This window comes from Pistacia vera, unplaced genomic scaffold (genome assembly GCF_008641045.1).
Source record: "Pistacia vera cultivar Batoury unplaced genomic scaffold, PisVer_v2 Contig723, whole genome shotgun sequence".
Taxonomy (NCBI): domain Eukaryota; kingdom Viridiplantae; phylum Streptophyta; class Magnoliopsida; order Sapindales; family Anacardiaceae; genus Pistacia; species Pistacia vera.
Window position 1 is genome coordinate 326,389 of NW_022196583.1, and position 17,112 is coordinate 343,500.

Below are 17,112 nucleotides of genomic sequence, written 5' to 3' on the forward strand. Positions count from 1 at the left end.
TATTTGTGGTCTTTTACCTTTAAAATTAAGTGTATGTAAATTATATTATGATCCTGTTGTAGAGGATGTCAAAAAACAAGTATGATCTTGTAGGGTATTCCGTTACCCTGGGGATTAGACAGTCTTTAACATGGGTCTCGATACCTTAAAAAAAAAAAAAAAAGCCTGAGCTTGGATTATTATCATTATATAATTACATTTGGCAATGGGACTTCTATTTAAAGAAAATTAAAAAGTTTTTCAAATTATTAATAAAAAAACAAATTAAAAAGTTTTTCAAATTATTAATAAAAAAACAACTGTCGTGAAGTGTGACTCTGATTGGTCCAATCCAATTGCTATTGTGTCGATAGAGTTAAGAGGGTCTACCATCAAAAGTGAGAGCAAAACATGGCAATAGGAGTAAAACATGTCAACTTTAAAGAGAAATCAATTCAGGATAATGTTTGTAAAAGAAAAAAAATCCTATCCCATCATCCATGTAACGTTGAATTTTAACTACAGTACAAGGTCAAAGTAGCTATTTGGAAGCACTTTTATATAACTTCTAAAGCTTGAGCTTTTGGGTGGAAGATGATGGAATAGAAACGACAACAGCTCGAATCCAAGGCGTGAACTAGAGATTTTGCTTTGACCCTATGTGCAATTGTTTATATAATGTCAAATTAATTGCTTAGGTCCTTATCCCAAGTCCCCAGATATTATATATGATATGTCTCTAACACTTTACATATAATATTAGCTAATCTCACCCCCAACAATAGACCACTATGTTATATTCTTTCCATTATATATATATATATATATATATATATATAGTAAACGACTTTTTTCCACCCAAACAATGACTTAATGATACTTTTCCACCTACAGACTTTTAAAATATCATTTTATTATCCAAATTTATATTTTGTTTCTGATTTCGATATCGTTGCGACCTCTCACCACTAGCATTCTCTTTCCCAATTATCACTCACTAAAACCTCTCACACCTTACTCCCATTGATCCCCTCAATCACTAGTAATTAAGTGATTAGGGTTTGTCCAGCTATCTCTTCCAATTCAAATTCCGATTAATCCTAACTACCAAAATCTAACATTCTACCACTAAAAGACTTGTCGCCCTCCTCTTTTCAAAAACCACAACAGTCTGGACTGAGTTTACTCACTTTTTGTCGCCTGAATATAAATTTAGATAATAAAATAGTATTTTAAAAGTCTGTGGATAGAAAAGTGTTATTTAAGCCATTATTATATAGTCCTCGATGCAAAAGATTACATACTACTGGATGCATTTTGTGGATTTTTTTTTTTTTTTTTTAATATTATGAGCAATGACATAATAATTAAAATGCTAAATTGAGATAATAGGTTTGGTCCAACATCTACGTCGAGTGTTGCGAGCAACTAGCAAATTCCATGCATTATATGGATTATGTAGTCACTATATATATAAATCGCTACTTATCCGACGTATCAAGGCACCTCCTCTCTTTTTCAACTCATCTGTCTTCATGTTCTTCTTTACTAACTGTATCTTTCATGCAATTGACATAAATGTAAACCTCTTTATTCTTTTAGATGAATACGTTATAATGTATACATATATATAAGACAAGGGATGATAGAATATCCAACTGCAAAAGAACAACAAACACAAACCCCTTCAAATTGTCAAAACCGTGGGCTGTTCCATTTTGGAAATTGGTTTACTCTATCGCTACATATTATAGCCAGCCATACACCAAAATGCTATACAGATTCTACTGTTTTGGAGAGAGATACTTTTCTGGCTATTAACATCTATAGTATAATGTCATGCAAATAAAGGTGATATATAATTAATGCCTAAACAAAGAATGCTGAAAACCAGAAGGAAGACTTGTAAATATTCCTCATAGTGCCCAGCTGTTGAAAATAACCATTACTCAGCAAGAAAAATATCCGTTTTGGGAAAATTTATTATAGTGTCACTATGCCTTATATATTCCAAACGCCAAATTGTTGTGAACAGCTTACAGCTAATGAATCCATTACAATCTTATAGTCCCCAACCCAAAAAGAAGTCCACACAAAAGATGAAGGGTGAAATTGGGTTTAATTTACGAGGCTGGTAAGACCAAACCAATAGCCTCTCTCTGAGGTCCATGTATATTCTGATCAACATATTTGCTTATTGTTATCACCATACACCATTTCAAGGAAAAAGAACTCTTGACTGAAACTTGTCGCCAAGAAGTTGTTTAATGGGCAGTCCAATGATAAGGACGAGGATTGTCTATAGCCTTAACCCATGATTTACCTAGAACTATGGCATAATTTTCCCTAGTTAACAAAAAAAATTGTGAACCTTGGCAGTTTGATAGGCAAAAAAAATTGTGAACCTTGGCAATTTGAACCTTGGCCACATGCTTGGCAGTGAAACGGCCATAGATATGGCTTTTTCCAACCATGGATCTGTAATCCATGGTCGGAAAAAGCCTCACTGGTGCACGACCGGTTGTACGCCATTATGGCAACTTTTGGCAACCTTCGGCGGCGGTCGACGGTGGCTAGTGTTGGTGGCTAGTTCAGGGTATAAATGCATTTCTGTAAATAATAATAATAACAAGGGCAATGTCATCCGAAAAATTTAAAAAGCGAGGACAAAAGTGTCATCATGAGTGATTAGGTGTTTTGTAAATATTAATAAATATAAGGTTAATTTGGGCTCAACTATTTAGGGGCAATATGGGAAAAAAATTGTAATACCAAGGTAAGTCGTAATAACAAGCTGATCGTACGCCATTATGGCGACTTTTGGCAACCTTCGGTGGCGGTCGACGGTGGCTAGTGGTGGTGGCTAGTTCAGGGTATAAAGGTATTTCTGTAAATAATGATAATAACAAGGGCAATGTCGTCCGAAAAATTTAAAAAGCGAGGACAAAAGTGTCAACATGAGTGATTAGGTGTTTTGTAAATATTAATAAATATAAGGTTAATTTGGGCTCAACTATTTAGGGGCAATATGGGAAAAAAATTGTAATACTAGGGTAAGTCTTAATAACAAGCGCGCGCCGCTGCTGTTTGTCATAAAATATTTCAGAAATATTTTTTTACAAAGTAACCAAACATCGTCATCTGCACAATTTGAAAAATATTACCCTAGTTATCTAATATTAACTCGATCTAAATGGTCCGATAGTATTATACTATTATTCATTTTTCAAATATACAAAAGAAGAATACATTTACCTATACCTCTACTTAAAATTATTCCAACCTTAAAAGGTTTTATACGTCTCTATGCTTCTGTAAGAAAAATTATGTTAAAGCTATTGCCATGGGACTTACAACACTTAGATTACCACTAGTCCAAGAGTACGAGCCAAAGCCATAGTTAGATTTCAGATANATACAAATAAAGGTGATATATAATTAATGCCTAAACAAAGAATGCTGAAAACCAGAACGAAGACTTGTAAATATTCCTCATAGTGCCCAGCTCTTGAAAATAACCTTTACTCAGCAAGAAAAATATCCGTTTTGGGAAAATTTATTATAGTGTCACTATGCATTATATATTCCAAACGCCAAATTGCTGTGAACAGCTTACAGCTAATGAATCCATTACAATCTTATAGTCCCCAACCCAAAAAGAAGTCCACACAAAAGATGAAGGGCGAAATTGGGTTTACATTACCAGGCTGGTAAGACCAAACCAATAGCCTCTCTCTGAGGTCCATGTATATTCTGATCAACATATTTGCTTATTGTTATCACCATACACCATTTCAAGGAAAAAGAACTCTTGACTGAAACTTTTCGGCAAGAAGTTGTTTAATGGGCAGTCCAATGATAAGGACGAGGATTGTCTATAGCCTCAACCCATGATTTACCTAGAACTATGGCATAATTTTCCCCAGTTAACAAAAAAAATTGTGAACCTTGGCAGTTTGATAGGCAAAAAAATTTGTGAACCTTGGCAATTTGAACCTTGGCCACATGCTTGGCCATGAAACGGCCATAGATCTGGCTTTTTCCAACCATAGATCTGTAATCCATGGTCGGAAAAAGCCTCACCGACGCCCGAGCGGTCATATACGGCCGGTCGTATGCCATTATGACAACTTTTGGCAACCTTCGGTGGCGATCGACGGTGGCTAGTGGTGGTGGCTAGTTAAGGGTATAAAGGCATTTCTGTAAATAATGATAATAACAAGGGCAATGTCGTCCGAAAAATTTAAAAAGCGAGGACAAAAGTGTCAGCATGAGTGATTAGGTGTTTTGTAAATATTAATAAATATAAGGTTAATTTGGGCTCAACTATTTAGGGGCAATATGGGAAAAAAATTGTAATACCACGGTAAGTCTTAATAACTCGAAATTTACCCTCCAAATGCTACTGTTTGTCATAAAATATTTCGGAAATAATTTTTTACAAACCAACCAAACATCATCATTTGCACAATTTAAAAAATATTACCCTAGTTGTCTAATATTAACTCGATCTAAATGGCCCCATAGTATTATACTATTATTCATTTTTCAAATATACAAAAGAAGAATACATTTACCCATACCTCAACTTAAAATTATTCCAACCTTAAAAGGTTTTATACGTCTCTTTGCTTCTGTAAGAAAAATTATGTTAAAGCTATTGCCATGGGACTTACAACACTTAGATTACCACTAGTCCAAGAGTACGAGCCAAAGCCATAGTTAGATTTCAGATATTCGCTTCCAACTACCGCTCTTGTTGTAAGGGTGAAGCTTAAACTCTGGCCAACTTGCTGAATTGCAAAAATTATGTATGATTTGTGTTATGTAGTTAGCTTTTCATAATTATATATTTTTAGCAATATATGATGACAATATATTCCAGACCATTTGGTTGCTGATTTCTATCTCACACATGTATAAATATTGGTGTAGCTGGGCTGGATGTCATATAAGTTTACTTATTGCTAATTCTCAAGTAGCAAAATGGATGTTGAGCAAAGGTCAAGGAGCTATATTAAATAAGTGAAGCCTGCAACGTCGTTTTGGCCAGGGAACAAAATGCTGTCGTTTTGCCTATTAGTCCAAATCAATCACAGCCATCAAAGTTAAAGAGAATCCGACGGCTCCAATTCAATCACAAGTCAACAGTATAAAAGGGGAACTTTTTCATGCGTTTTGGCAACTGTTCCTGTATTAGGGTTTTCTCTTTTTTCTCTGTAAATACGTTTTGTATCCTGGTTAGGGTTTGTGCTTTCATATGGTTCTTCTTTGTGTAAATCATTCTAGAGTCTTATTTTTGAGGGTGGGGTGTTCCTTAAAGGGTATAGAGTACTCTAGTGTTAGGATTTGTGGGATAAAAGAGAAGTGAATGAGTGTGTGAACGTTTGGTTGACAGTGAAGAAGATTGATCTGTAATATGTAATCTTTGGAGTGATTAATCCTAGTGCAGCGAGCTCCATATTCTAGAGTTCAACGTGGATGTAACTTGTTCTATATTGAACAAGCGAACTACGGAAGATCTTGTGTTGTATGATTTTCTTTGTTCTTGCATTTTTCTGTTTTTGTTCTGTGACTAATCTTGCAGGTTGAGGAATTAGTATTGATTTACAACAGTGGTATCAGAGCACTAGGTCCTAAGGCGTATCTAGGGTTAGAAATCATTCAATTCTTGACGAATTCAAAAATTAGGGTTTGTCAGATTTTGGGGGTTTTTCAATTTAAAGGTCCCTAGATCATTAGGCTATCAAATCTTGCTGAGTCTTGGGATTAATTAATGAGATTAGGTCACAAACACAAGGGATCGACAAAAATAGGACAAAATCAAAATTAGGGTTTTGTTAAAATTTAGGGGTTTTCTTTTCGAATTAGGGTTTCGAATAGTTCTAAATCTGTTTAAGGGTATTTAGGCTGGAACACCAGTAACCACCTTAAAAACTGCCTAGCAATACTTGGCAACCTCTGGTATAACAACGCCACGTACTCCTTAGACTGGATTGCCCTATCATTACAGTAAAATGAGCACTACTCATATGGAGATCTCCCAATACGATGGGAAGATCGATTTTAATACGTGGAAAAAGAAAATGAAAGCATTGTTATCCCACAATAAGGTGGGAATTGCACTGGAAAAGGATGAAACCAAATGGTCTGAGGAAAAGGTGAAAAAGAAAGCAGAGATAGACGAAGAAGCATACAATCTGATAATCATAAATTTATCAGATAATGTACTACGAAAGGTGGATGGCCTGGACACACCGCTTGAACTCTGGGGTAAACTCGAAACTTTGTATGCATTAAAGTCTGCTCCTAATTTAGCATTCTTGAAAGGTGCTCTGTTTTCTTATAGAATGGATGTCTCTAAGTCATTAGAAGAAAACCTAGATGAATTTCTTAAAATGACACTAGTGCTAAAAGGAACTGATCAGGAATTAGGGGATTCGAGTCTTGTAATGATTTTATTAAATTTGTTACCAGATGAATACTTAGTAATGAAAAATGCATTGTAGTATACTGGAACAGTCCCTAGTGTTGATCTTATAATAGCTGGTATAAAATCCAGAGAACTTGAGTTAAAGATACAGAAAAGAAATGGTAGTAACTCTTTGTAAAAGGAAAACAAGAATCTGGTCACTTTAGTAAAGATACTGGAAAGGGGGTTCAACAAAACATCGGGCCAAAGAATAAGAAGAAAGGGAAAGTCTACAATAATAATAAAGCTAAGTCAGAGACCAAGAAGTGCTTCCATTGTAATAAACCTGGTCACCTCAAAAAAAAAAAAAAACTGTTATGATTGTATTAGGAAACAAAAACAAAACAGTACTGAAAGCAACTTAGCATCCTCTAGTAATAACATTGAAGTTATAGAAGCCCTTACTGTCTCTAGTTTTGAAATGGCCAATGAATAGGTACTAGACTTAGAGTGTTCTTTCCATATGAGTCCCAATAAAACCTGGTTCCAGAATCTAACAAATGGTGAACCTGAAATAGTGTTTATGGGCAATAATCACTCATGTAGGGTCCAAGGTATGGGCAATATCACCATTAGACTTAAAGGTGGCAAACTCATAATGTTAATAAGAGTAAGGTACATATCAGAGCTTAAACGCAACCTGATCTCTTTTGGCACATGGGATGAAGCTGGCTGTAGCTACAAGGCTAAAAATGGATGCATCACTGTATACAAAAATGATCAAATGTTGTTTGAAGGTGTTAAAAGGAATGGGTTGTACATATTATGTGGGCAATATCATCAAATGATGTTAACTTTGCTTTTATATCTACTAACATTTCAACTGCAGAAAAATGGCACCTGAGGATGGGCCATATAAGCCAAACTGGTATGAGCAATCTCAAACAGCAGGGGTACTTTGGTAATGACAATGTATCAGACTTAGATTTTTGTGAGATTTGTGTCATGGGCAAACAGCACAGGCTGAGCTTCCCAAAAGGAACTCACCTGTCTGTGGGATATTTGGATTATCTTCATGCTGATCTTTGGGGTCCAGAAAGAGTCAAAACACATGGGGGTAGTAGTTATTTTCTAGCTATAGTGGATGACTTTAGTAGGAAGGTGTGGGTTTACCTACTTAGATCCAAGGATGAGGCTCTAATTAAGTTTAAAGGTTGGAAGTCTTTAGTAGAAAACCAACTGGAGAAAAAAGTGAAAACACTTAGAACTGACAATGGATTGGAGTTCTGTAACACCGAGCTTGACACTTACTATAGAGACCAGGGAATTGAGAGACATAGGACAGTGAAGGGAACCCTTAAGCAAAATGGAGTTGCTGAGAGGATGAATATGACACTTTTAGAGAAAGTGAGGTGCCTCTTTTTCACAGCTGGGCTACCTAAGTCTTTTTAGGGGGAGGCTTTAACCACTGTTGCCTATTTAGTTAATTAGACTCCATCTAGTGCAACTGGTTACATCTGTCCTGAAGAAAGATGGTCAGGTAGAAAACCTTCCATAAACCATTTAAGAGTTTTTGGATGTGCAGCCTATGCACATACCAAAGATGGGAAATTAGAACCGAGATCCCTAAGATGTGTGTTCTTAGGATATCAAGAAGGGACAAAGGGATATAGGTTGTGGGAGAGAGGGGCTCCAGGAATTAAGGTCATTATCAGTAGAGATGTGGTATTTAATGAATGTGTGTTTCCTTGCAAGGTTACCAACACTAATGTAGGTACCTCAAGCCATCAAGTGGAGAATCCATAGCAAGCTGAAAGTACTCAGTTAGAGGTGGAGTTAACCAACAAACAAGAACCTGAAATCAACACTGATGGACCAGAAGCTGAACCTGTACAAAATACCAATGATATTGATCCTGATGGTGAAAATGAGGATGAAGAAAACAATGATGATGCCCAACAAAAGGACTTGGCTCATTACCAACTTGCTAGAGACAGAACTAGAAGGGAAATAAGAGCACCTCCAAGGTTCAGCTATGCTAAACTTATCTACACAACACTACTTGCTGGTGTAGAGATACAAAGGACAAAGCCTGAGTCTTATGAAGAAGCCATAAAATCAAAGGATAGTAAGAAATGGCTCACTGCCATGAATGAGGAAATGGACTCCCTAAGGCAGAACAAGACTCGGACTCTGGTTCCAAAACCCAAAGACTCAAAACCAGTTGAATGCAAGTGGTTATACAAGCTGAAGGAGGGCATAAACAATACTGATCCACCAAGGTATAAGGCCAGACTAGTGGCCAAAGGCTACACCCAAAGGACAGGTATAGACTTCACTGAGAATTTTTCCCCTGTTGTTAAATTTAAAACTATTAGAGTGATGTTATCCTTAGTAGCACATCATGATTTAGAGTTAGAGCAGTTAGATGTAAAAACTGCATTTTTGCATGGGGAAGTAGAAGAACAGATATATATGAGTCAGCCCATGGGATTTAAGGATAAACAGTTTTCTAATCATGTATGCTTGCTGCATAAATCATTGTATGGACTCAAACAATCACCTAGGCAGTGGTACAAGAGGTTTGACTCGTTCATAGTAGGGATAGGCTTCACTAGAAGTGATCATGATACCTGTTTTTATTTTGCACATATGGATATAAATCCAGTATATTTGTTACTGTATATTGATGACATGCTTTTAATCAGTAAGTCTAAAGCTTAGATTGATGTGTTGAAGGGAAAATTACATGCTGAATTTGAAATGAAGGATTTATGCTGTGCAAAGAAAATATTAGGCATGCTAATAGAAAGAAACAGAAAAACTTACAGTTTAAAACTCCATCAGATGTCCTATCTACAGAAACTGATAGTTAGATTTGGAATGAATGACTCTAAATATGCCTCAATGCCCCTAGCTAGCCATTTCATCCTTAGTAAAGCCCAAAGTCCACAAACAGAATCTGAAAGATTAAAAATGGAATTCATACCTTATGCAAATGCTATTGGCTCTGTCATGTATTCCATGATCAGTACAAGACCTGACTTGTCATACTCTATATCACTGTTAAGTAGGTATATGTCTAATCCTAGATGGGAACATTGGAATGCTCTTAAATGGCTTCTTAGATACATTAAGAACACTGTGCATGTAGGGTTAAATTTCTGTAAAAGAAACTCCTCACTTGATCTGGTTAGGTATGTAGACTCGGATTTTGCAGGTGATAGAGACTCTCGGAAGTCTACAACAACATACCATTTTACTTTGGGAGGAAACTGTATCAGTTGGAAGTCCCAATTACAGCCACTGGTAGCTCTGTCCACAATTGAAGCAGAATATGTGGTTGTAATCGACGCATTCAAAGAAGCTATATGGCTTTAAGGGTTCTTGAAAGAAGCCAAGCTGCTGGATGGAACTGTGACTGTCTATTCAAACAGTCAGAGTGCTATTCATTTGGGGAAGAATCCCGTGTACCATGAGAGGACCAAACACGTAGATGTATGGTACCATTTTGTGAGGGACTTGATCTCAAAAGGAGAGGTGAAACTGATGAAAGTCCTAACTGAAAACAACCCGACAGACATGGGAACCAAGGTTGTAACACTTGCAAAGTTCAAGCACTGCTTGAACTTATTGCATGTGGGATAACCAAATTAGAACTAAGAAGGAATATGGAAATGCATGCTGCACAACTGATCTGACATTGCTGGAACGACCGCCACAGACTTCAAGGTGGAGATTATTAAATAAGTGAAGCCTGCGACGTCATTTAGGCCAGGGAACAAAACGCTGTCGTTTTGCCTATTAGTCCAAATCAATCACAGCCATCAAAGTTAAAGAGAATCTGACGGCTCCAATTCAATCACAAGTCAATAGTATAAAAGGGGAACTTTTTCACGCATTTTGGCAACTGTTCCTGTATTAGGGTTTTCTCTTTTTTCTCTGTAAATATGTTTTGTATCTTGGTTAGGGTTTGTGCTTTCATTATGGTTCTTCTCTGTGTAAATCATTCTAGAGTCTTATTTTTGAGGGCGAGGTGTTCCTTAAAGGGTATAGAGTACTCTAGTGTTAGGATTTGCGAGATAAAAGAGAAGTGAATGAGCGTGTGAACGTTTGGTTGACAGTGAAGGAGATTGATATGTAATTTGTAATCTTTGGAGTGATTAATCCTAGTGCAGCGAGCTCCATATTCTGGAGTTCAACGTGGATGTAACGTGTTCTATATTGAACAAGCGAACCATGGAAGATCTTGTGTTTTGTGATTTTCTTTGTTCTTGCGTTTTTCTGTTTTTGTTCTGTGACTAATCTTGCAGGTTGAGGAATTAGTATTGATTTACAACAAGCTACAATAGGTACTTATGACACACTCTTACTAGCATTTGACAAGGATCAGAGGGCAGATGAGGCTGAATCATTATGGAACTTGATTTTGCATACGCACTCCCTATCTATTTCAAAGCAGTTGTTTTCAAGGATGATCTCTTTATATGATCATCATGACATGCAAGATAAGATTATAGATGTAATTAAAATGGGTGCAATTGCATCCCGCACTTCTTTAAATGAAATTAATTCTCCTGTTCCTAAGTTCTCATTACAACTTTTTGGGCTTTTGCTTTGGTACACAAGAAATCACATCTATGGTATGAAGTATATTTTCTTGGTTCATGTAGGTATTTGCAGACATGGAGGAGCTGGGTGTAAAACCAGATGAAGATACTGTCCAGAGGGTTGCTCTTGCCTTTCAAAAACTAGGTGAAGAAGAGAAACGGAAGTTGGTTCTTGAAAAATACCAGTGTAGATGGAAGTACATACACTTTAAAGGGGAAAGAGTGAAAGTGAGAAGAGATGTATGGGATTATAATGATTCGACAAACTGAAGCACTAGGGGCTTTCTATTTCCTACCATCTTTTCTTCGGATTTGACAGGGAAAATTTTGGAAACCTGGCTGTTGCTAACTTGCTACTGTTTGAAATTTAACTTGAAATCTCTTTAATACCCATGACTTTTTCTGTAAGAAATATTATCTGGTCTCAGGAGATTCCTTGTCTGTAAACCTAAAGAGTAGCAGCCTCTTTCACAAGAAGTTTCAACTTTTTCTTCCCTAGTAAAGGGAATATGTAAAGAAATTTCTGAGGACTAATGTAATCACAACAAAATAAAGTTATATTTAAGATATGGCTTATACCAATTACTAGTGTATCCTAGGATCGTTCTTTATATCTCGAGAATGTATTTTAGGGGTTGTGTTTTCTATCAACATTGCAGCTCTCGCAGAGATATTGGATTGGTTATATGTGATGGCAGTGGCGGATCCAGTCACTTTTTGGATGGGCCCTCAAATTTTTTTTTTAATATTAATATGTATAATTTATATATTTTGGCCCACCCTAACAAAAATATTAATGGACAAAAATAGTAATGTATAATAAATTTTTATTTTGGCCCACCCTAAAAGAAATTCTTGGATCCGCTACTGTGTGATGGCACTTGGTTGACTACTTTTTTTTTGTTGTAAGGAGTCTACGTGCTCTTTTGTGCCGTTTGTGGCTTTTGTGGATTTTTTCATGTTTGCTTGAGACTTTTGGTCTTTGCTTGGGCTATGCTTTTTGTATCTTTGTATATTGATTTTGTTTCATATGTTTAATTCTTACCTTATAAAAAAAAAAAAGATAATTAAGTCCATTTTATTATGGAAGCCCCAAAAATTACATAAAGATGTCGGAAGACGCTGTTTTCCTTTGCAAGGGCTCCATATCTCCTCTGTTTCTATTATGGTAAACAATTTTTTTAAAAAAAATAAAAAGCTACTTTATGCTAAAGCTATAGCCATGGGACTTCTAACATTGTGGAGTCCATCATTCCAGGAGTACCACCCAAAGCCATACTCATTTTTGAGATACTTTCTCGCCATTCCACCTCTTGCTTTCACTTTAATAGTAAAGCTCTTTTTCTGGCCGACATGGTTGAAGAACAGCACACTCGGAGTGGCCTTAACAGAGATTCCCATCGGTGGTTTTGATCTAAAGAAGTAGACACTTTTGCCATTACCATCAACATTAGTGACTGTCCTTTTTACAATCACAGTGCCATTGAGTTTAGGAATAGCAAGTGATGGATAATTGAGGTTGACTGGTGAGGGTGGATTTTCTGGACACTTGAATTTTGGTTCTGGTTTATCTGTTCCGATGCTGCAAAGGTAAAGAAGGTAGTCTTCGTGTGAAGCATCGTATACAAGGCCAGGGTCTACTGCTTTTGTAGGACGAAAATGGCCTGATCCGAACATAAAAGGAGTTGCGATTTTGCCCAGTTGATCTGTTATTAGCTTGCCCTTGTTGTTCCTCAATCCGGCTGCAACATTAATTGGCCATTTTAGAGTTAAACATAGTTTGGTGCACATGAGAAAATCTATTAATGTGATAAAATGTGTGAATTTACCAGTGGTCATGATGGCAGATCTTATTGCGGCACTGCTCCATTTAGGATGCATAGCTTTGAGAAGTGCAGCAACAGCAGCCACATGAGGGGTAGCCATAGAAGTTCCTGAATCAAAATTATACTTAACAAATCGCTTATCGAAAGATAATTTCGTAACTGAATCTCCCTCGCTCCATGCTGCCAATATATTCAATCCCGGAGCCGTGATGTCAGGCTGGAAAGAGAAACTGAAAATCAACAGAGTAAAGAGATGCATCTACTTAAACAAATTCAATGTTCCAACTTTTGTTACCTTGAGAAGATTTGGATCAATTGGATTAGGACCCCTACTAGTGAAAGAAGCCATGGATGGGGCAGGCTGAGAGTTGAACACTGTTTTTCCACGATTGATAATCGCTGTTGGATTCTTGGTAGCTTTGATGTATTGAATAATTTTATTGGCATCATTGGAGGACACTGCAGTTCCTGGAAGGACATGAAAATCAAAGGGCAGTTCATCTCCAGAAGCTGCAGTGTTTCCTAATATATAACCTGCACCTCCAGCCCTCTTCACTTCTCTCCCCTTTCCAACTCTCATTCCAAGCCCTCTCATGCACAAAACCACTTTTCCTTTTACCTTTTTAGGATCAAGAGAACCCGGGAGGCATTGCCTGGAACCACAATCAATCATATTTTTATCAGAATCAATGTGTATTGATTAAAGCATCATACAAAACAATTTTAGGAAAGGAAAGATTACGCTGATTCATTCTTGGCAACTCCAGGAACAACCACATCTGGTGCATATACTAATGGATGTTTCTTCTCGAGCCCGTAAGGAGTTGTTGCTCCCTAAAATTAAATGACATATATTCAAGTTAAGAAAGGCATATATGAAAGCATGAGAATCAAACTAAGTCATTAGAAAACATTGGCTAATCACCATGATTTTCAAGCCATTTCCTAACACGAGAGGCCCCAAGATATCACGGTCCAAGGAGCTAGCACCAACTGTGATAATCCACGGATAATAGTTGGACAATGTAGCCGGGGCAGGACCTGAATTTCCAGCTGCACAAGCGACCACAATGTTCTTTTTGGCCGCATGTAATGCACCATTAGCTATAGCATCTTCAGCAAAAGAGAGAGGTCTTGAGGACACAATTGAGATACTCATCACATCAACTCCATCTCTAATGGCATCGTCTATGCCCGCCAACATATCTTCTGTAAGACATGTGTTGCCAACCACCTTCTCTTCCTGAGGGATAGCCCAACAGGCTTTGTATATGGCTAGGCGGGCCAACGGGGCGCCCCCGGAGGCAGTGCCACGTGCAAGCCCGAAAACAGAAACGTTAGCGACACGACGGCCAGCCACCGTTGATGCCGTGTGGGTGCCATGGCCGTCCATGTCACGTGGCGAACGGTAGTCCAATGTGTCATTAAGGCGCCCCCCCAATGCATGCTCATAACCTTTCAAGTAGTACCTAGCTCCAATGATCTTGCTATAAAAACGTAAAAATAAAGAGTAATGTGAAATTACAATAAAGAGTAATGTGAAATGATCTTAATTTTAATTTCCCCATTTTCCCTTTTTATTGCAAATTGCAGCAATAATTGAAAAAGGAAGGAGACAGACATGGACAGAGTGATTTAACACTCCAAATGCATGGGGATGGGGCCATCCAAATAATAGACAATTTCAATAGGTGAAAAAGAAGCCAAGAATAATAATGGAAGGTCAGATATTTCGTATAATACTGATAAAGTCATCTTTTTTATTATACAAAATTTGTATTAGAATCCAAAAGGATCCATTCTGTCATTGAAAATACCCACTTTGGCGCCTTGGAAATGGGCAAATGGCCAACAAAAAGAAGATCAACAATCTAAAAGTTTATGGCTCAATTAATCCCATCACATGTAAATTCAGTAGATATTTCAATTTCTTTTTCTTGGTTGAGAAGTAAAGATTCCCAAACTTAATGAAAGGAATTTAGTCAAAAAGTTGTTAATTGCACTAGGGTCCAGGGATGACAATGAATAAGGTTTGCTTTATATGTAGACCCAAAAATGTCATACTTTTACCTAATTATTATCTAAACTCTAAACCCATTATTATGGGTATTATGGGTTTGTACCAAATTCATCTCTTGTTTTTGGGGTAAGTATTTTTTTTTTTTTTTAATGGTCGAGGCGTTTGTGCCAACTTGTGTGTACCTCGACTAATATCTGAAGACTATTAAACACCTTAGTTTAATGTTCCAAAATAACTACAAATGTGATAGATAATCCTAAGATTCGAACAAAAAAAATCAATAAAAGAAACAAACCTTTTTTACCCTCATGCCAACCTCGTAGGATTATCAAACTCATCTCCCACTCATTAATTTCAAACCATTACCAAACTTTCCAATTAGATACTAGTCTTTTCGGATTTACGGTCAATTATCATCCCTATTCCTTGAAAATCAAACACGTTTATCAATGAAATGAGAATATATTTGATTCCATGGATGATTTGGTCCCAGTAATGGTCCCTTCAAAAGCAAGGGAGATAGCACTTTCTTTATTCTATCAATGGCACTTCCTTTGTCAGCACATTTTAAATAAAAAATGACGATAAATAAAGACATAAAATAACTTGTTTCTTGTTCCATTGATTTCTTTAATCCGAAGATCCTTCTGAAATAATAGGTTTGATCCCCTCACATATTCACATGCAGATCTTTTATTTATTGCAGTAAAGTAAATAAAATAAAAGAAGACAAATGAGAAAGAAATTGAAACACTCACCCGTTGCAGTGAGAAGAGTCAAAAGCAACCCCAGTTTGGCAGATTCCCTTCCATGATTTTGGAACAGGTCCCATTCCTTCGTCATTAAAGCTCTCTGATTCTGGCCATATACCTAATTATAATAATAATAACCAAACTCACTTTCACTTGTAATCATATTTCTTAAAAAAACATCATAAAATACAGAAATCGAAGCAAGTTTTTTCTAGAAAATTGCAAAGAAGAGAAGAGAAAGTCACATGTAAAACAGAACATATGCAAACAAATTCAACTTAGTTTATAGTTTTTACCACTATCCAAGACGCCAACTATTACTTCTTGTCCGTATTTGGCTTTTGATAAGAAGCCTTCTCCCATCTTGTAGTTATGTCTTCCTCTTCCTCCTTCTTCTCCCTCTTTTAATCCTTCTCCACCCTCGTTTAAGCCTACAAATTCCCATGATCTTGTTGTCTGTAATGTGTACAATCCTGGTTCGCTTTTATACACTGATACAACTTCTTCCAATTCTGTCAAATAATCACATACATATCAATTGTTTGCTGTGAGTGTCACAACAAAGAGAAAGTAAAACAAATTAAGAGATTAATTTGATTCCAACTTACCTGAAAGTTTGGAGGCTTCATCAGGAGTGAGCACTGCGGCGAAGCCATTGATGCTGTATTGGTAACTGTAAAGGCGAGAAGCCTTAGCTTCTTCCTCATTGTTTTTCACAGAGAGCAAATATGAATGGTGGGTGTCTTCTATCTCATGCAATGTTTTTTCTCCATTGTGTCCACGAAACTGAACTATGTAGACCTGTCATCATTCAAATGAACCATATTAAATATATACTCATATAAACATTCATCAAAAACTTCTGTGGCTAAAAACAACAAAAAAAAAAAAAAAAAAAGAGAGACTGCAAAATACTTACGTTTTTTTCTTCACAAGAGGCTAATAGAGGAAGAAGAAAAAGAACGAATAGAAAGATATTGATATTGTTCATGGTTGGTAATTATATATCTTGTAGTTCAGATGATGAGTATTTATACTTGCGTAAAGTATATCTTAACAATTCAAAAAGGTTCCCCTTTTATCAAGTAGCGTGTGGCTAATTTTTTTTTTCCCATGACCAGGGTTAGCATGACCGGGGGTGTTCAGGTTAACTTACGCATACCTCAACTCATCTCCCGAGACCCTGGAATAATCGGCCGGATAAGAGCTCTCTTAAGTAATATACCTAAGAGTCTCTATCGAATCACTCGGTCACCCAGAAATAGTTGGTACCGCCAAGTGTCCTTTCAAAGTTAGTTTTCTAAGATTACATAACTTCTCCTGTGTTGGACTACTACACTCATTACCAATTTACCATCCTTAAAGTGTTAAGTTAGGTACAATTATAAAATAATTATCATCATTATATAATTAAGTTTGGCAACGAGACTTCTATTTAAAGAAAACTAAGAAGTTTTTCAAATTATTAATAAAAAAAAAAAAACTATCGTGAAGTGTCCCTATGATTGGTCCA

General features: G+C 36.6%; 1 protein-coding gene across 1 annotated transcript; it reads right to left on the reverse strand.

Moving 5' to 3' along the window:
• Window positions 1-12,195: 12,195 nt before the first annotated feature.
• On the reverse strand, window positions 12,196-16,597 carry LOC116114837 (subtilisin-like protease SBT5.6). The gene is made up of 9 exons (XM_031400980.1): window positions 16,519-16,597; window positions 16,208-16,400; window positions 15,896-16,111; window positions 15,606-15,717; window positions 13,753-14,314; window positions 13,570-13,661; window positions 13,123-13,480; window positions 12,831-13,044; window positions 12,196-12,743 (listed from the first exon to the last, which is right to left on the reverse strand). The coding sequence occupies exons 1-9, from the start codon at window positions 16,588-16,590 to the stop codon at window positions 12,205-12,207; spliced, it is 2,358 nt and encodes a 785-aa protein (XP_031256840.1). The 5' UTR covers window positions 16,591-16,597; the 3' UTR covers window positions 12,196-12,204.
• Window positions 16,598-17,112: the final 515 nt, after the last annotated feature.